Source organism: Neodiprion pinetum, chromosome 1 (assembly GCF_021155775.2).
Source record: "Neodiprion pinetum isolate iyNeoPine1 chromosome 1, iyNeoPine1.2, whole genome shotgun sequence".
In the NCBI taxonomy this organism is placed as follows: Eukaryota; Metazoa; Arthropoda; class Insecta; order Hymenoptera; family Diprionidae; genus Neodiprion; species Neodiprion pinetum.
In genome coordinates this window covers 4,484,672-4,505,230 of record NC_060232.1, presented here as the reverse complement: position 1 = coordinate 4,505,230, position 20,559 = coordinate 4,484,672, and the positions used below count along the sequence as shown (strand labels likewise).

The window sequence follows — 20,559 nt, the reverse complement described above, 5'->3', positions numbered from 1 at the left end:
AATCGATCTTTTTCCCCGATTAATCGACTATAATGAATTATTTTTAAAACTCGATCGATCGATCGACTCGATTATATTTCCTCACGTTTGGTTTTTATTTTTTACTCCCATTAACGACGGAATACGATATCAATTTATGTGATCAAAGTATCAATTATTATATCACTGTCTTACTTACCGAGTATCTATTTGATATAACAAGTGAAAGTAAAATGAATATTTTCACATGATATTGAAGAATATTTTGAATGAAACTATAAATTGTCAAAAAACTTTATGGCCATTAGGACTACATACTGAAATTTTGGTTTGACATGCAGCGTTGGAAAAAAAAAAAAAAAAATTAATTGATTAATCAATTATTTTTTACCACTTGATCGATCGATGCATCGATTGTTTTTAGCTTAGTGAGCGACGCTAAATTTCGAGACGTCGAAATGCAAAGTGTGACGTTTGCTAATTTATTCAATTCCGCGTGACGATGCCGGGGTGCTTTTGCAGATTCTGCCAAAAACGTCTTTCGCGAATTCTGGAAACATTATTATTCTTATTATTATTGTTCTCGTTATTATCGCCATCTCCGACAAAGGAGACGAGTGGAAACAAAAAGAAGAAAATGCCGAGCCCTTAATTGAACTCTGCATGTCGCTATAATTACGCTTGTTAGCTTTTTTTTCCTTCCTAGAAACAGAGAGCAGAATAAAGTAGAATGAGATAAAAATTACACGGAAGAAAGGGCACAAAGAGCTCATGCTTCAAGTCACACTAAGATGAAAGCACTTCTTTTCCTCTTTTCCCGAAGGAGGCGGCGTCCAACGTCAACTTGTTTCTTACAGATACTCAGTTCCTTTCACTCGGGAACTGTCGGATCATTGATTCTTTTTCCCGAAACCGATAAGGGATCCCGGCCACCTCAACTTTCTTATTAAATTCTTTTCTTGCGATCTATGTGAAATCCGTGTAATGTGTTACAGAGAAAAAAGGTCGAGAGTAAACATCTCTTCTCTAATACCCTTGATTCTCCTTCCTGAATTCTCTTTTTCAGGCAACGATCGATTCTTATATACAGTAATTAGTTGACGAAGAGAATTAAAAAATACTCCCAGGGTACATTTTTTTTTCTCAAAAGGAAATAAACATTTTTAAAAATCCACAAACGAATTTAAACGTAAATAACCATGCAGAAGAGAAAAAACAGTTTTACACTTTTTTTTCGTCAATGGAATTTGCGCTTACAGCTGTTTACCGTCTTATTTAATTCTTCTCCGCAATTATGTACGCGTTTCTCACAGTGTCCGGTATAAATCGTAATTGAAAAAGTTTTACCAAGCTGTGGTAAATCGGCCGTTAATCTTGATAAAGAAATTCGGGGGATTATCTTGGCCCATTATTCACACGAGCGATTATATTAGCGCTAATTTCATCCGGACCTCCGACACACTTCCGGATTTCATAAAATGTAACATCCGTGCCAACGACTGTTTCCGTCCGATATCAAAAACCTTGGCAGATTACTCATGTTGTCGGCTTTTGTAGCAGTTTATTTACCGCAACAGGCGTCCGGGTCTTTGGTTTCATTTTTTGAATCAGAGCTCTTATATGCTAGGACTTATCGAATCGATATACGCGGAGTGTTAAGTTCAGTCTTTATCAATTTTCAGGCGTACCAATCGGCTGATTGGGAGCCTGAGGGGAATTTTTTTTATATCAAGTTGCAAATGTAGATTCGCAATTTCAAGCCTCTTCGAATGTTCCTTAGCAGTTTGTCACGGTTTTCAGATCCTCCGAGCCGTTCGATGTTTTCTTTAAAACTCCTTCGACATCGTTTTCCACGCGTATGAAATAAGTAAGTTCAAAACATTCGCAGCCCCGTCGGAATATCCAAATCGATGTTAAATTTGATATTCTACTTACGAGAGAAAAACTTTTCCCTGTACGCCGACAATCGGCACAAATCGAGGATTCAAAATATTTTTTACCTCATTATGCGAAAATCGTGGCAAAATTATCATACCTACCGCCAAACATCGTTCAGGCTCGTCAACTTTGCAGGATAAATCGTAAAACTGAAAATTACGTATGCAACTCCTGATTCGATATATTTCCGATCGCCCCTTTATATTCAAATCACGCGAAGACCGCGCAGTCGCGAAAAAAAACCTGGATTATCTTATTTCTACCCATGGCGAAATTCCACTGACACACAAAATTTTTTTAACTAGACGATAAAGTTGCGGGAAAACTTTCAGCCTTATACATGGTGTATATTGTATAATATGTACCTACAGTTTATCGTAACGAGAATAAAATCTAACAGGAGCTAATCGAGTTTTCGTTGTTGGTGATAAACCTTGCGGTTTATACTTGAGTCGATAAAAACTGACCAATAAACACGAGTGCAGGTATTCATAGTATCCATTTTCACTCGCTCGAGTGTGCGTCTCGTTTTTATAGTTGGACGTAGAATTTACAAACTTACCTGAAAAATAGAAAAAGGTGAAGAAGAAAAAAAAAAAAACAAAAAGAAAAACGTTGCAAAGATCCGGTCGTTTCGTTTCGGGGTAACCAAATTCTCCGGCAACATTTTTTAGTCCTCGTTTTCTCAACGACTTGCGTTTGAAAATCGCCATCTTTTCGCTTTGAATTGTTTTTTTTATTTATTTTTTTTTCCTCACGGTATTCGAGTACAACGGACAGCTATCAAGTTCATCTCCGGGCTTCGTACAAACATTACGTGTTTTATCAGGCCGCAAGACGACGCGTTGGCGGTGGAAAAACACTTGGCTGTAATCCAGAAATTGTACGTAAAGATAGGTACCTGATATCACACTGATTCTGACAGGGTGGCGACGGACAGGGAAAACCGGGAAAACTGGAAATAGTCAAGGAATTTCATCTATCGGGAAAATGTCGGGGAGTTATGGAGGATAGTTATATAAATTGGTGAAACTTACTTTTTTCATAAATAGTTTTCACACTTTGGATATGCTTCGGTAATTCAGTTTAGCTAGCTTTCGGAAATAGTAGATATTGTTCAATTTCCAATTGTCAGTGTGAAACTAAGCAATACTATTTGTGTTTTTGAGATGAAAATTAATATATTCAAGGTGCGCGATTTATAGGGCTTTTCGTCATAAAAGCCGCCCAACGTTATCTGAGTTTCGTGGGAAAACGTAGGGAATTCTAAATCTTTTGACGGGCAAATGTGAGGGAATTTTTATTTCACCAAAATTGTCGCCACCCCGTCTGATGTTGAAAGCAGTGATATCTTCATCACCGGGGAACCGAGCTTCGGTTTGCAGGTAACATTGACAAAGTGAAAGAGCGCTGTACAGGTTGAACCAAATTGGAGGTGTCTTATTTTTTTTTTTTTTGAAGAGCGTCTCTTATCACCTCTTTCGGCGAATAATTAAGTCAACGCTAATAACTTCGCGACGACCGTTCGTTTTTTTTTTCTTCTTGTTTTTTTTTTTTTTCTCATTTTATCTTTTTATCAGAAATGATAATTAATAACGACGTTGAGTAACGTGTACTCTCTTGTCGAATTCGAGCTACGAAATAGATGAGTTTCAGAAAGTTTACATCGACGCTGACGAAGCTCGGTTTATTCTGGTGGAAAATTTTCAAACTCACCGAGAACTCGTGGACTGTGTATACACGTATAATTATCAAAGATATTATACGGATTTGTTAACTGTTCAACAACTTTCGCAGCATCGCTACTGTGATAGTATAGTAGCGATATCTGTTTACGGAAAGGAACAAAAAGATCAGATTTTTTGTAAAAAAAAAAAAAATACCCATGTCAATTATGTTTTTTACTATAAATTTAGGAGATTTTACTTTGCGGACATGGGTTTTCACTGTTTTTAGAGTGAACTCTAATTTTTTCCAACGTATTCATTATTGCCTGCAATTTCGAGCGAAATCTGCTCTTTTATTCCCTCCGTCTTGTTCAGGAATATCGAGTAACAAACGAGGCGAGTTGTTCATAATATTGTTTAGTTTGTTCCCGTTACGGGCTGTAGAATCGATCAATTAGCGGTCGGTGAGTTTTGAAGGGTTGAAAAATTGCTTGAACCAGCTGCGAGGTGGGTTGTTGAAATTTCAATTTCAAACTTTCCATTTCATATTATTATTATTACCTATCCCATAAGTCTGAAATTTAGGCCAACTCCGCAGTGATTTGAACTTAAAATATTGACCAACGAGCGGCTGTCGCGACGTGCAAAACATAGAACGAGACGCTATTGCGCTGGTGTACATTTATGCAGGCAAGTAGAAGCGCAAGCGAAAAGAAAAAAAGTACAGTACAAATTACGTAGAAATGGAAAACCAGGAATAATAATGCGAGCGACCTGCAAGGGAAGAGGAAAAAAAAAAGAAAAAAAAGAGGGTCAAAAGTTTTGCATATTAATTTTGTATAATTGTGCATAAATCAACCGCATATTATACTTCCGGTTGGAAAACAAGGGGACATAAATTTCATTCCAACAGGTTGAAATATCGATTGTGAGACAAGGTTAGGTGTTGCAACGTGTACGTATATATACATATATATATACAACAAATTCACCCTCCCAGATTACAGGTATTAATCTTACCCTCATTAATTCGCAGTTACCGCCGCTTAACTTTTATCGAAGAAATTAACTTTAAACCTTGTGAAATTCCTCTTCTTCTCCGTCACTTTCGCGCCTCGAATGCTGCTCTAGCATTAACATTATTATTATTATAATAATACATCATATTATATTGTGCGAGTATTTTTGTGACTTTCAACAGGTAGAAGGCAAACGTAATTTTGCCACAAAGTGAAAAGGGTGGGTGAAAATTGCCTGCGGGGGACGGAAAGGAATGTATACGAGGGTTTCGGATGTGATATTACGTGTACATATATTTCTTTTGGGGAGTTAATTATCATACAAATCAGACTTAATTACCGTCTCGTTTACGGTCAGCACTGTCCTGCAGACGTGGTTTAAAACAGTAACAACGAGAACAAGAACAACAAACTCGGAGCTTTAATTTAATCAGCGGTTCGAAATCATTTCTTTCGCTGCCTCGCACCGATGAAATTCACCCTGACGGTACTAAAAATGAAAACCTTGCAATATCCACCGTGAACATTGTAAGTATATTTATACCTATATGTTTATGTGTAGAGTGTTATCACGTATGCACGAGTCGTGTCTGCAGGGACGGACGTGTCGCAATATGGCTTTTCAGCTCGACTGAATACCAGCTTATTCTCCTCGGGTTTCGGTCTAGCACGTCTGAAACTAGCATGTGAAATGTAACTCCGACCATGAATCATGTCGTGATAAACCTTGTTCAGATCTAGTTGACGTAGGTACATAATTTGAAGTTGTAGGTACGTCGAGGTACGTATGCGTGTAGTTTTGCACGCGACGATTCGCGTTTCATTTCGTCCCTGCAGCGACCTCCAGGTTCGCATTTTACGCGACCCAACATCGCTCTTGTCAATTTTTTTTTTTTTTTTCAGTCACAGCAACGAGTTTAATAATTGACAAAAACGAATTAATTCTCGCGGGAAATAAAAGGTCAGTTTGAATCTAGCCGTCGACTTCTCGCGGCGAGGCGGTTCTTCAACAATATAAATGTCGCAAAAAGCTGACGGTTGCGAAGATCTTGGAGGTTGAATAAAACGGCCTTATCTTAAAACCGGCCGCCTCGAAGGGCATCGACATTCTTCCTTTATGTTGTCGGATGGGACGAATTCACATTTTTATCTGTACACGCACATTTCTATTCACCCAGTGACATCCGACCGTAATACTTACGATGCGGGTTATCTACGGAGTCACGGCGATGGGTTGATTTTTATATCGTGCGTAATATTTCTTCAGGCTACGAAACAGCTCCGATTTTGCAACAAACACGGTTCGAGTAACGCCAGCGAAAAATCTCCTATGAAAACCGTATCGATCGATGGAGATACGCAATGGTGGACTCTGCATTCGGGCGAACAAGGCAATGAATTAAAGCACTTTGGCGATTGAGGTGAACGGCTGAAACGACGTTTTCAGCAAAGTACTTGGACCCAATTCCATCTCTCGCTCTCTCTTTCTTTCTCTACTTTGGTGGGTAAATTTTGCGTGCAGGATGGGTGACAATAAGTGACACGCGACGCGCGATAAACCGATACGGTCATCGAACTTCGTCCCTTTATCCTTGACTGAGCTTTCGGTAAACCCCGCGCTCCGTATACAGGGGACTCTATTTTCAATCCCGGATTGAATATCAACTAAAGCTGCTGCGACGCCGTTGCGACGCGTCTGCCGATGCGAATACCAAAGCGATTCAGATTTTTTACTCCAGTATCGGCGAGTGAAAAACCTCTAGGCGATGAACAGTCGGGCATTATTAGTCCTTCCAAAATCTGTCTCGGCAAGTTCGAATGGGAAAATTGATTCCCTGTAAAACATGGCAACCCGATCGTTTATCGCGATGAGCTCGTTTCCAGATCTCGTATTCGAGGAAGAAAGTTACGTACGATTCGTTGTCGGAATACCTATGCGGAAGGCGGTAAAAAAGGATATTCGAGTCTGTCATAAAAGACTCCCCGTCATCCCTCTAGCCGTGTCTGTATGTATAGTCGTACGATAAAAATAATTGCCTCGATTATTCTGTATCCTTCGGTTTTACTCGTCGACGTTCAAACTACTCACCTTTCGACTTTGCTTGACGGAAGATTTCGTGGGTTGGCTTTGCGATGTTTGTGTGCCGGGTCGCACGAATGACGCTTAATTACCCTTAATTGGAACCGCGTGTTTTCTTGCCAAAGGCTGGGTGACGTACTATTGCGTGTCTTATTAATTCATCAGCTCGCGTATTATCGTTACCGGCGCCAAGTTTTCTCGCTCTTTTCTTACATACCGACTGCATGAACTTCCCTACGAGATGTACGTATAATAATGTAACAGCTGCGGAGAGTGGTAACGGGATATCACCCTTAAGTTGAAGGAGAATCCTCCCCCGGTAAGTTTTAAACAATGAATCATAAAACACCGCGCTTGACGATGAACGATGCAACAAGTTTTCGTTTAATTAAAACCGGCAGATTCACTTCCGGTAATTTTACTTCGTAAATGGGCTTATGTATAACGGTGGTATGTTATGTATAGATAGGTGGGAAGTTTCCGAGAGACTCGAGTTACGCTTCTTGGTTGCCTGATCGCTGTGATAACGGGAATCCACCGATTCGTTTCTTTGACTTTGAAATTGTGTGCGAAGCACGGGTTTGGAATTCCGAATTTGACAAGTTCCGAAAGCGTGAAATTCCGAATTTTTTCCGCGATGAAACTTAAAGTAAAGAAATTTAACTTTGACGAAACGCCAAAGTTGCGAATGTGCGTAAATGAGAAAATTTAAAAATCCAAAAGATTGAAGTTCCGAGTGATCGAAGATGTTTAAGTTCTGTGAATTTCTGGCTTGGTGAAATTTCACCACTTTGATCTTTCTTTGTTTTGGATTCTCGATATTTTTACGTTCAGAATCCTGGTCATTCTGATTTTTGGTTTTTCTTATTTTTTACACTCACTCGTTGAGTAAACTACACTGTTTTAGTATATTGTTATTTTCGGAATTTTACTCTATCAAAACTTTGCTTTTCGGAACTTTGCTCTACCGTAACTTGAATTTTCGTAACCTCGAGCCGTCGGGTTTCCGATCATTCGAAACTTTGCTGTTTCGTAATAGTTTGATTTCTTCGCCTCAAGTTTGTCCACAAAATAATTCGGAATTACTCGCTTTCGGAACTTTTCAAATTCGGAACTTTAACCCCGCCCCGTGTGGGGAACGAGAGGATAAAAAAATGAAGCCAACAACAGCAATGGAAAAAAATGACAACGCATCGAAGAAGAAATCTATTATATATGTATCGTGGCAAGAATATGTATAAATTCGAAATAACGATTCAAATACGTTTTTCACGTCCTTTCGCTTCTTCTCATTCCATCCGTCAGATCCCGACCCTATTTCCGGTTTGCCTAGCATAGTAAAATATAAGCAGGGAGACCCAGCGTCGGCAAAACTTTCGAACGAATGAAACTAATGTTCTTTACGGATCAGGATCACAGAAGCGTTTCGAGAGGAATGTGGGATAAGAAACAGGGAAGTTCCGTCATTCGGCAAGGCTTATCCCGAAAATATACGGTTGAAATTGGTCGGATGTGTTTTCGAGGGTCTCGGAAGCGGCATTGCAGAAAGCCGCGCATCTGGATTATGGTAAATACTCTGGATATTGAATACTCTATTTTTCTTCGATGATCACCTACGAGGTTGCGAGGAAAAAAATAAGCATCCCAACAACACGACTCCTCGCAAGGACTTGCGAGGAGTTTCACGATAACAAATGTTGCACGCGTATGTGTCGGGTCGCTCCGAGTTACTCTTATCCTCAAACCTTATCGCTCGGGCTGCAATCGCGGGATTAGTGAGGTGGGCGTAGAGAGTCTGTAGGTGAATTTGCGTAGATATTGGTAGGGGAAAATTACCGAATCCCCGTTTATTCGGAGGGTCGCGTCGTAACGCGCAGAGCCGCGCGTTTCTTCGCTCCGCAAAGTTCGTCGCGAGCTCTCAAGAAGGAGATGCTGCGAATTATCATCGGACCATTGTCATATCTCGCCTGGGTTGGAACAGTTAAGCTTATTGTTGAACCTCGGTTCATTCCCGCAATCGTTTCGGAGTGAGGAAGTAAACCCCTTCCCCAAATTACATCTACTTTAAACTCCGTTTTCGCAATCCCTGTCCCACATGCCAAAAGTCACAAAGAACGCTTTGTTCCTTCGTCCGTTTATCATCAAAGTCTTGAGAAATCACACAAGGACTTCATTGTCAGAGTTTAATGTCAAGTCTCGCGAAAGTTAACACCCGTTGACGATGTCGTTTGAAATTCGGAATTTCGAATTTGGAAACGTACTCCAACAAATTTCTTCTACAACCATGTCGTCACGCTATCGATCCGTGCACAAATGGTACGTATAGTTAGTTTGTTTATTCACGTTATACGAGGTGTGGTTTAGCGTTCAATTTGAACCGATTTGTATGTTACGTTGAACCGAGCCTCACCCACCCCTGCAGTGTGACCCGAAATTACAGGGAAAGGTATGAATGAGCTAAAATACGCGTGACTATAAATTTCCTCCCCCCCCCCCTCTCTCTCTCTCTCTCTCTGTATCTAGCTTTAATTTTGTCCAACATTTGTTAAATAAATCCCATTTAGATTTCTCGCTCTGTGTAAATACTATTTCATTCTGTTCTATACTCTCTCTCTGTGTCTTCGAAACACGTCGTTGTTACCTGTAAAATGTAAAATGTAATTCGAAAGCGAGCTGATGTAAGTAATTGATATCAAAGGATCTTCTCTGCTTGATGCCAAAAGCTGTGTCCGGTAATTGAGAGACGTAACGTATTCAACGGGAAGATAAGATTCGTCAAGCTTATATCTGGCTGACAAAACAAATGAACAAAAAACAAATAGTGACAATAATAATCTACATGTGTAGCATGGCTTAGTACACCTGCCGGAAATGCGAAACATTACCGTGATAATAAACCAGACTGAAAGTACACGAGGAGAGATTGGCATCTATAACAGTCCTTGTTGGGAATGGTAAACACGCCAGGAATGCGTCGTATGTAGGGCACATTCGCACGAAAAATAAGCGTTTAGCATAACACGTGATTACACAGAAACACGTGCACACTTCACGTGCTTTTGTCGACATAGAGCGAAATTTTTTGACAATTGAGTAAAGTGTTACTGCATTGTTAGCGGTTTCTCGCAGAAGTTGTGTATGCGATGCTTTATCGTTCATAGAGTTTCAAATTCGTTTAACAATGATACAAGTTTGATGCACGTGTCAAAGCTTTGCAAGGTTTAAGTATGTGGAATTGTTTTTTTTTTTTTTTTTTCATAAATTCTTGCAGTATGTTATTATGTTGGAATTATCAAACCGTTTTAAAAGAAGCGGACGCTGCTGTGCATGCGTTGCACCGTAAAATACTAAACTGGAAATATTTACAAGCGTCGCGCTTGCAGCGTTTGAGGAAAATTTAATATTTATACAGTCTCAAAGCTTGTCGCACTAAAAGCTCTCTCGCGCTTACGGACAAGGCTCGTTTTTGTCTCGATAATTGTTACCGATCCGATATCCCTTCCCTCGTATTATAACGCAGGTATAACGAAATGTAGAAGAGAAAATTTTGCACCGATTTAGATCTTTCCGTTCTTTTAAGATCGAACATTACACAAGCATCGGCTTTTTTGTTTCATTCGCGTTTATTTCATACTCGTACCGAAGCGAGCGCCTCATCAGATAATTAAATTCGCATCTACTTCGTTTAGGTAAATTTGCATTCAATATCGACCGATCGTTAGACGAGGGAAAAAATAATGAGGCTGTAAATATATGATAAACGACGTTATAATGCGAACCATATAAACCGCGACGCGATAATCTCGGTGGCGGTTTTGCGCGTCAGCAGAATTTCATGCGAAATACAATACAAGTACACTTATTGAACACACCAATATCACCTTCGACAATCCACAACATCCTGTTAAACACGTTCACCGAGTTTGTTAGTCTGGCCAATATTTACCCCGAGATTGATCGTTATTTGACTGATACAAATGATTTCTTTCTTTCCACTTACTTTTCTCCCGTTCTGAAAATTGGCTTTTACGCGCGCATATTGATGACGGGCATGGGTTGAATGAAGGATGGACTCGCATTAGAAACGAGTCGTGGAATAATGGGATTTACGCTGTCAGTGTCCGGGTCAGAACTCGGTTAGGAGTCACGAAACCCTTTCCGTCTTATCTGATAAAATTTTACTCCCATAATGTATCATTTTTTTTTCTTTTTTTTTTTTTTTAATGCCCCTCTTCCCTCGAAGTTTTTTTTTTCCTCAGAGCCGAAAAGAACCGGAAGTGTTTTGCCGCGCTTGAACGATCGTCGGAACTTGGATCATCGTTGAATTTTTTTCTTGTTTTTTTTTTTTCATCTCTCCCACATCTTTCCGCACTTCTTAAGGCTTGATTTTCGCGCGAGAAAGATTAGCGTTGTCACCGTGAGCGATAGTCGCGATCGTAACGACGATGGTAATTAAATCCGATGCTGAGATTGGATTAATCTTTCTTTCACCTTTATCTCGCCTTTCCCGAATCTTGTTGTATCGGCAGTTGTAAATTTTATACATTTTAACGCGAACTACAGTCGTCTGGGTAAAGATTCAAAATTGCAATTACGCTCTTTGTCTCAGTTTTCATTGTCAAATATCGTTGATTACAATTCCTAATTAATTACGTGCAAACATCCGCACGATATGTTTTGTCTAACCTGCCTCTCTTAGAATTTTGTCAACGTTTGGGACGATCTGAATTTCCACTCGGCAGAGTCCCGGGTAAATTTATCAAAACATCTTGGGAGAATTTAGAACCAAAGGTAAAGTTTCGTTTTCGAGGGATATCCAGGGTGAACTCCGAGTGCTATTCGCCCCCTTGAGAAAATATCGAATTCACGCGGCGCGGCTCAGGAGGGATTTACTTCCATCCGTACACGCATACGGACTCGGGTTCATTTTTCAACCGAGGAATTTCGGCAGCCGTGTCGTCGCTGTCCATACAAAATGATAAATAGCTAATATCGTTATCCTCGCATCTAACGTGTACAATACACTCGATTCTTAAGGGTCAATGTGTCTCTTTAACGACGAATAGCTACGCTTACGATCTCATTCCCAATGACACACGATCGAGTTTAACCCCGTTTGTTCACCCCGAGAATTTACCTCCCCTTAAACCGGCTCTATTCTCATCGTTTTAACGGTTTGCATAATGACACGATAAATTGAGGCGATGCATTAGCATACGTATCGTTCCTAATCGTCGTGTATAGTAAATCGGCGAAAAGGGTGATTGAACGACTTTACAATATGTCCGATAAACATCATCTTCCGGCACGAGGAGAAATCGACAAAAAAGAAGTGTATGTAAGGGTTTGTTTTCAAGTGGCTTCAAATTTATTCCTTGTTTTCATTTATCTTCTGCCTGATCGAATTGGCGAATTGAATTTCTCTTTACTCCTCTGTCTTTTCCGCACGTAAGACAAAATAAAGGATTTTTGTATGAAATTTCACGCAAAACGTTGAACAGAATGATCTGTGTGAAAAATTGAATTTTAAACAGATTCCAGGTTTTCTATTAAATCATCGTTATTGCAAACGGAAAAAAACTAAAAAAACTAACTACCAATACCTCGAAAATATTCGGCTGTGTCGAGGCAGGTAATTCGCTGTAACGTTGTCAGAAGAAAAAAAACTGTAAAAAAAAAAAATACCCGTAAAACGATTATTTTTACCATCGTTTGCCTGGACAAAGGAAATTGCTATATGATCACGAAGTGAAAATACATTAGTCGTTTCCTTTCACATGTTTAGCCCACAGACGAATGAGGACAGTGACGAACTACTTCCTGGTCAACCTCTCAGTTTCCGACCTGATGATGTCGCTGCTGAACTGCGTCTTCAACTTTATCTTCATGCTGAATTCGGACTGGCCATTCGGCGCTGTTTACTGCACCGTAAATAATTTCGTGGCGAACGTGACGGTTGCCTCGAGCGTCTTCACTCTGGTCGCCATCTCGTTCGATCGGTAAGCAAAAGAATATCAAGTTTACTTTTCCACCCCTTTCTCCCTATCAGGTTCCAGTTTCCGGCAGTCCTAAAATCGGCTCGCGTCGTACGAAAAGTTTCACGCAAAGATCGTCGTCCCGTCATCGATCCATTTCCGTCTCCACGTACGTCATTTCACCTGACATACGAGAAGACCTTCGCTCTCTGTGGCATTTCTGCAGAATCGTTGCTGCTGAGCTCAGCGGATCCTGTTATTAGCGTCAGTAAACGGTGATGCCCGGTCTCCCCGGCTCTTCTTTCATGATAATATAACGAAGGCGAGCGGGGAAACTGCTTTATTGAATGCAGGGTGAAGAGCCGGAATTTATACGATGTCGAACCGAACGCTCTCTTCCTCTTCCCCCGTAAGGGAATGCAAACGTGATTCCGATGCAGCCCGCGGACCCGTAACGTTCAATCGAGTCACAGTCCGTGTACGCCCGATTTCCCGGCCAGGATCGAGGCCTTCTTTCTTCTCAAGATTTCCTCCTGCCACCTACGCAATTCGAAGGCTGGATCAATCTCCCCAAATATCAATTCCCGGTATTTCCGACCTTTTCACGGTCCTCGTTCAAAGTACGTCAAACGTTATCTCGCATCGTTGAGTCTCGAGTCCAAAAGTCAAGTCATCCGATGTTGTTGTTGCGATTGTTTTTGACAGTCGAATGCCGGATATCGTCTCGAATTTCAATCGCGATCGATTCATTCGACGTGCAATATACGTGAACAAATATCACAAAATCGTTGCTAATTCCGGCCGATAAACTTTGGCTGTTAACAAGACGGCTAATCCTAAGGATCTTTGATGTATACAATTTGTCGAGGACCAATGCTGGGTCAACGATGCTCGCGGTTGTTCCGCGGTTTCGGAGAACTTCTTAATTAATTTCTGCAATCTTCGTTCCTCCGGAAACTCGCGTTAATTGTACAGCTCGGTCCGAATTGCGGGCGGTTAGCCACTTTCTGCAGGGAATGCGATGCAACAGGATGAGAAGGCGAAGCATCTCTTCGGCACGTACGATACACCGAAAGCGTAATAAAGAAAACCAATTCCGGTGATATTTTGCCATGCGCACATCGGGCATTCGTATAATACATAATTTCATTTCGTTTCATTTTCATTTCAAAGAGGCACTCTGGGTTACGCGAAATTTGCTATAATCTTGATTCACCCGCGAAATTGTAGGAAATGAATTCGGTGATCCCGGCGAGTACTCGTCATCAGAGACATCGTCATTTCCGTCGGGAGAGAAAATCATCACGGTAACTACTTCAAACTTCCGATGAATTCGGAATGCACACTCGGATTTCGAAAATTGATTCCGTAGAGAGTCAAATTTACTTTTACAAACTGGCGAAATTATTTTCTAAGTACAATGATACAATTTTTATCGCAGTATCAATAAAATTACTTTCCTAACGTAGGATGTGTGTACGTATAATTGAAGAGAAGCAATAATCATTGCGAAACTCGAAGAGGCCCACGGGCTTTAAAAACAAAAAGGGCCAGCTGGTAATATTTTTTCATTACACGTTTATACATATTTATATAGAAGGCTGTGCACGTAAATTGGATAATATCATGCTCCGAAATTGTTCTCTGTTAACGTGAAGGAAATTGTTAATACAATTTTATTAACTGTTACATTTTTTACGCGAATACGTATATTTACTGTAGTACTATAATTTTCCAGAAGCACCGGAATTGAAGTTATCGAAAATTCAACCTCCCGGAATAATGTGTATTACATATATGTATATATATAACGATATTTTTCCAACATCCTAAATAAACGTGCGATCGGTATAGATCATTTGCAAAGGAAAAATAAAGAGACGGTAAAAAAAAAAATTGTTTCTTCTTGTCTTAGTAATTGTTTCACGAGTATAATTAAAGTTAACGAATACCCAGAGTTGTTTTCGATTTCCACTCACGTAACAACGTTTATGCGTATTTGTCATCATTTCCATCTGCGCATTTGCTCGTGATATCATTGTTTCGATATAATTGGCCCATTATAAGCTCTTGTCAATGTCCGCAACAACCGCAGAGCCTTCTGTTATGGAAATTTCCGGTAATTCCGAATTTCAGAATGTATGTATTGAAACAATGTGGAAGGGAAACACTTATCCGATCGCTTGAAATGAAATCTTTACGCCCGTTTGCCAATCTCGGCAATCCAATACGGTTCGTTGATTATTCCGCGGAAAAAGATGCGGAAAAAGATGCGAAAAATCTGGGCGACAAAACCTCTTGACAACTGATAGATGCTCTGTCGCGGCTGTGCAGACGATGAACATAATTGAGGAAATTCTGTCTTGGAGCACGCGAGGTTCCTAATTGATTTTAAGAGGACCTCGTTCTTTGGTAGACCCAATTTTTTCGCGACTTTTTGCCGTATATATTCGTAAGGAGGTTATTCAGTTATTCACCAACATCAGCCAAAATTTTTATACGCGTAATTTTTGTACGTGGTCAAATTAAATAACATCCTCTGTGTTTGTTTTTGATAATGTTTTTTTATTTATTTTTTCCTCCCATTCTACCAATTCTTGCTTATTAAACTACCGCCCTCTAACTTTTTGGCGAAGGAAGCTTGCGGGCTCGTATTTAATAAACCGAATATCTTATTCACTTTTGCACACACATCGACTGACGTATTATACAAAACCAGAGGCCTTCAGCTACCGGATGAACGCGGGAAAAAAATTTGCATACGTATTCCCAGATTTGCATCGCGTGGCACAATATCGCGATTTCGTAGCGGAAATTTGCGGAATAACCTAGAGGGAATAATTCGGGCCAGGGAAATCAGTTTCTTTCTCAGCGTGCTGCACTGCGTCGAACGAAGAAAGACAATAAGAAGGAAGAAGGAGAACGAGAGAGAGAGAGAGAGAGAAAAAAACAAAAAAAAAAAAATGAATACAGCAACGAAATTTTCATTATAACTCGGTAGTGAAATTCTGCTCTTAAGAACTGGAGAGCAAAATGTAAAAAACAAAGGAAAGAAAGAGGAGGAGGCCGGGCTGTAAGAAGATGCTAATCCAAGTCTCCTCGTCGTTAACCAACCACGGAAAAAATTTCCTGCGAAAGATTGGACGATTGATATTCTCGCGATTATACTATATATATATAGGCATATACCGAGTAGTAAAACCCGGCGAAGTGTCCCATTATCTTATGTCTATAATGTAAAAACGTAAATAGAGGTGTTCCAGCGTCCCTTTCAGCTTCGCCGCGGGATAAAATGAGCTTTTTTTCATTCCGACAATCGCTCTGCATCTCCGGAATTAAGCCTCCCCTCCCCCCCCCCCCCCCCCCCCTCCGCCTGTAAACAAACCCTCGTAATCAAAATCCTCGTGCAACGGAATGACTGAAAACATTGTGGAAAAGTTCGCATCAATAATGACGTGAATTTAATTCACGTTCCGCAAGAAATCAGGACCGCAAAGTGGAAGTTGTTTCGTTAACGAGTTTTCAACAAATCTGACGAAACGAATTGCAGATGAAGGAGCAATCGTTGCCGGGCGTAATTTTCGATATTTTTTTTCTTTGCAGCTCGACGGTTTTTCACTATTATTGGTCTTGTTTTTTTTTTTTTTTTATTATCTTGCATTTTGCAACCTATACATCGCTCGAATATGCGAAGTTAACAATCGACATCTGCGTGTCATATACCGCGTAGGAGATATGAATAAACTTTTCTAATCATGTCAGATGCTATCACTCATAAATATATATTCACTCGTAAAAACAGGCAAATGACTCGGTAAAGTTTCTCGTTCGTGGGTCGAAGTTTTTTTCATTATTTATTTTTACTGCATCTCACTAATCCGTACACTCTTTTCAATATCTTTTTAATGACGGAAAATGATGAAAACCTCGAATTGATCACATCCGGATCGCAAAATGTTAGCCACAGGCTTCGTTGGTATTTTTTTATTTTTTTTTTCTCTTTTTTCCTCTTTGGCAAAGAGTTGATTCACGAATGCGACGTGCTGATTATCGCATACCCGAAGCTTTTCCGTACACATGCATATATATGCATAAGTTAACGTCAAACCTTCGTTATAACAATGGGTAAAAGATTTGTTCGAATCAAGCTTGTGCAAAACAAATGTATAATGTCAGTTGTCAGTTTGCGGGAAAGTTGTTGAGGCAAAAAATAAAACCGAAATATTTGATTCATTTTTCAAGATGGTTTGGCCGAAGGAACGTACGAATGCTAAAAATTTGAGACCGCGGATTACGTTATATAATTTAGGCGGAAGCGACTTCCATTATCACGATGTTTCTTCATTATTGGAAAATACCGACTGCTCCTATTGAAATTTCTCTCGCACCAAAAGCAGGGGTTCCCTCTTTTATGAAATCTGAGTTCGATCTCACGCTCGGTTGTCTATGAACATTTCCCACCTTGGCTAACACCGTCAGCGGGAAATCTGTATTCATTTTTAGGATACAATCATCAAGAAGGTGAATATTACATGGCATATATATTATATATATATATATATATATATATACATATACAATATACAAAGTCATTTTATTCCACCGAGACGGATCTACAGAATTTCATCTTCGGAACATTTATGCGATATAATTTTCACCAAAATAAAAAATATTGCTGTCTCTCTAGATCAGAATATGTGGCTAATGTGTTTTTCCATCAGCTTTAAATACATTTAATCCGACTTCCATTATACTCCGTTAAATTTTCTTGCCTTTTATGTGTTTTGTTTATTCCTGTTTCGCTCCCGACTCCATTAACGATGTACGTAATGGTCTGTAAGTGATCGTTCCAATATCGTTTATATCACGTTGTACATCTCGTTTGAAATCAGATATGCGTAATCCGATGGATAAACGTCACGCTACATAAAATCGTAGAAGTGAAATAATCAATATCAAGCTTTTTTCTCTTTGTCACGTTGCAGAAATAGGGCGTCGAGTTCAGAGGAATAGATGCCGAGAGCTATTTCGGACCGCATTTATTTAATCAACGTCGTTGTTTTTCAGTTCGAAGTATCGAGAGAGGCGAAGAGGCAACAAAGCTATTTTGCAAAAAAATTGCACGTCGAGTAACGCGATCTGTTTTCCTGCACAGCATGTCTTTCCTACGTGACTTCTATTTCCGACCTCTATTTGTTGAGACCTGCGGGAACAGCTTCTGTGTATTCGAGACGTCAAAAAAATGCTGTGCACTTTTAGCGTCACGTGAGACGATCGGATCTTTTGCTGCATTATGTAAAATTGAGGCAAAAAATATGGAGCATCGTTCGTCTTGTTACCTCACGTCTCAAAATAGGATCTCTTAACGGCTAGATTGTTATTTTTCGCCTTTGCCGCCGTTGCGGAATGTGGATAAGATATTTAAGAGGCTTGAGATATACACCCACGTGGGCATTTTTCACTTTCGCAAGTTTGCGGCTACCGTGCACGAATTCCTGGGATTAGTGGAAAAAGCAAGTGAAACAAAAAGGAAGAAAAAATACCAACCCACGACCAAAACTGAATGAAAGCGAATCTCGCTACGGGATTCGAAAAATGGCGTCAATTACCTGACTATTTTTACATTAGATTAGAAGAAAAAACTGTAACCCATATCGAGAAATAAAAAAAATCCACTACGAAGAATTATGTTCATAGTCAAATCAGTTGGGAGTAATCAACTTTCGTGTAGTAAATTGAGCCGGGAAATAGAAGACTAAAGATGTAAATGCGTATATGAATGTTAATATAGAATTGTTTGCATTGGTTCGTTGTACGAGTAACTTGGTAGAACGACTGAGGCTCTGCGAAATTCCATGAATCTTATCATCGAGATCTCTGAATGGATTCGAGAAAGGGAGACGGAGAGGGGATATTTGACTTTTGCGCTCGTCAGCTACCCGCAACGTCGGAGAAAGTTCGATGAAAGGAAACAAATTGAACGAACAAACGAAGGAACGAATGAACCGAAGAGCGAGAGGAACGTGGCGCCATAAAATCAAGACTCCGGAGCAGAAAGTGACGACACGAGCTTTCACCTTCGCAAAGAAGGACATGTCCCAGGACATTCGTCCTAATTTACTCCGTATACCCGCCAACCGGATGTCCGGAAGTGGGTATCGAAGGTTCCGAAAATTTGCGATCAGCTTTCACCTTCGAACTCTTCTGCTTTCGAAGGCACCTTGTGTTCTTCTCGATCCAGTCGTTGTTGAAATTATCCTCGAAATGATTGCACGTTTCAAATCAACACGCGAACCGTACACGACGGATTGAATTTGACGCAAAATTTACTTAGCGTCTGATGCGTGGTACGCTACGAAGGTAATTGACCCCTGATTGGAATTGGAGTTTCAATATAACGACGGATTTCGCCATACGAAATTGCCGCTGCGGAAGCAATCATCTTTCAAAATGGTGCGTGGGATCGTTCGATTGTAATTCGCACGTCAACGTTTGCTCGAGATATAAATTGAACAATTACGACGCAGCTACACTCGCGCGTTTTCTGATTATGTATCAGACTCCCGAATTGATGTTATTACACGTATTGTTTAGTAATTGCGTTTTGAAATCGAATTGGGAGACTCTCGGTTCGCTTCTATTGATCTGCCGATTCGTTAAATTTCGGATTCTCGCTGGAATAGCCGGACAGATAACCCCTATGAGCATCCGCAGCTTGCAAACGACAAGCTTTAGTCCTCCTACTCCTAGCGCAGTGGCTGTTTGATCATCGCAAGTTGTTAGACTCCTTATCTACCGCTGGGATAAACTTCCCGAGATCCTTGGCTCGATACGAAATTTTCCAACAGATATTTATCGCCGCTCTACTTGCTTCCGAGAGTTACATTAGAACTGACCGTGTGACTGAGTAACAAAGTTGATCAGTTGTTTTTCGACCTCGATGATAATCCCGAGTCACGGTTATCGTCGAAGGATTTATCCCAATCTTCATTTCCCGTGATTAAGGCGAAATTGAAATTCTTGTCCCATTTTAATTTCAAATTATTTGCGTACCTGACAATCAATTAAAAAACTGCGTCATGAATTACGGACTGAAGGGAAAATGAGGGGGCCTAATTTGATTATCGTTGAAATCGCCGTGCAGAACGATCAGCATAATTTGGTTAACACGCGGAAACCGAGTCATTATATATTGAAAAGTTATGATTTTTTCACACCGCGGGAATTTTTATTCGTACTCTTTATCCCCCCCTATCCTGAAAATTCTGCCGTGAATCTAACCTTTCGTTCGAAAGATTTCTTTTTCGTATAGGCGTGGCGCAATTTCACAAATTCGTTAGTCCTAATGCGGGGAGGTTCCTTAATAACTGAAATACGTTTAAAACCAGGAGTTATTCGTTCGGTTATTAAACGCAGCAAGTCAGAGTTTTTTGTTTTTCAATTTCCATGTCACGCATTTACCTTTCCCCAAAGAAATGCAAAAAAAAAAAAAAAAATTAGCACAACTTTGCAGCTTCGAACGTCGTTATTATTGTTACCGTTATTACCGTTCAACGAGGCTTCTGACTGTACAGGCCAGAATTGCGATTCTGAAAAAATGACGACGCTGCATCGTTCCTCCCCACTTTGAAATTGATTTCGAAACTTCTGGGTCTGCAATATGCATTGACGAGGGCCTATACACGTCTCGTTATCGTTCGATTCTGCAGGCACACAGCAGGCTCGTCATTTCCAATTTTCTTTCGGACTAATAAAATCACTGCAAGCTGACCAAGCAAAATTATCCACATCTGGTCACAACTGGAACTCCTAGAAAAATTCTCCCGAAGCAAATAAAGGAGAATAGGAAAAAAAAACTTTTCGTCCGTGTGTTGTTGTTTGACACTTTGGGGCTAGTTTGG

The 20,559-nt window shown here is 40.2% G+C and overlaps 1 protein-coding gene across 2 annotated transcripts in view; it reads left to right on the top strand.

The window, feature by feature from the left end:
- The window catches only part of LOC124211708 (tachykinin-like peptides receptor 86C), a 63,956-nt gene that overhangs the window by 31,365 nt on the left and 12,032 nt on the right, over window positions 1–20,559 (top strand). For both annotated transcript variants that reach the window (XM_046611059.2, XM_069133672.1), the window contains exon 2: window positions 12,469–12,682. In XM_046611059.2, coding sequence (XP_046467015.1) covers window positions 12,469–12,682 — 214 coding nt within the window. The remainder of the gene's footprint in view (window positions 1–12,468; window positions 12,683–20,559) is intronic.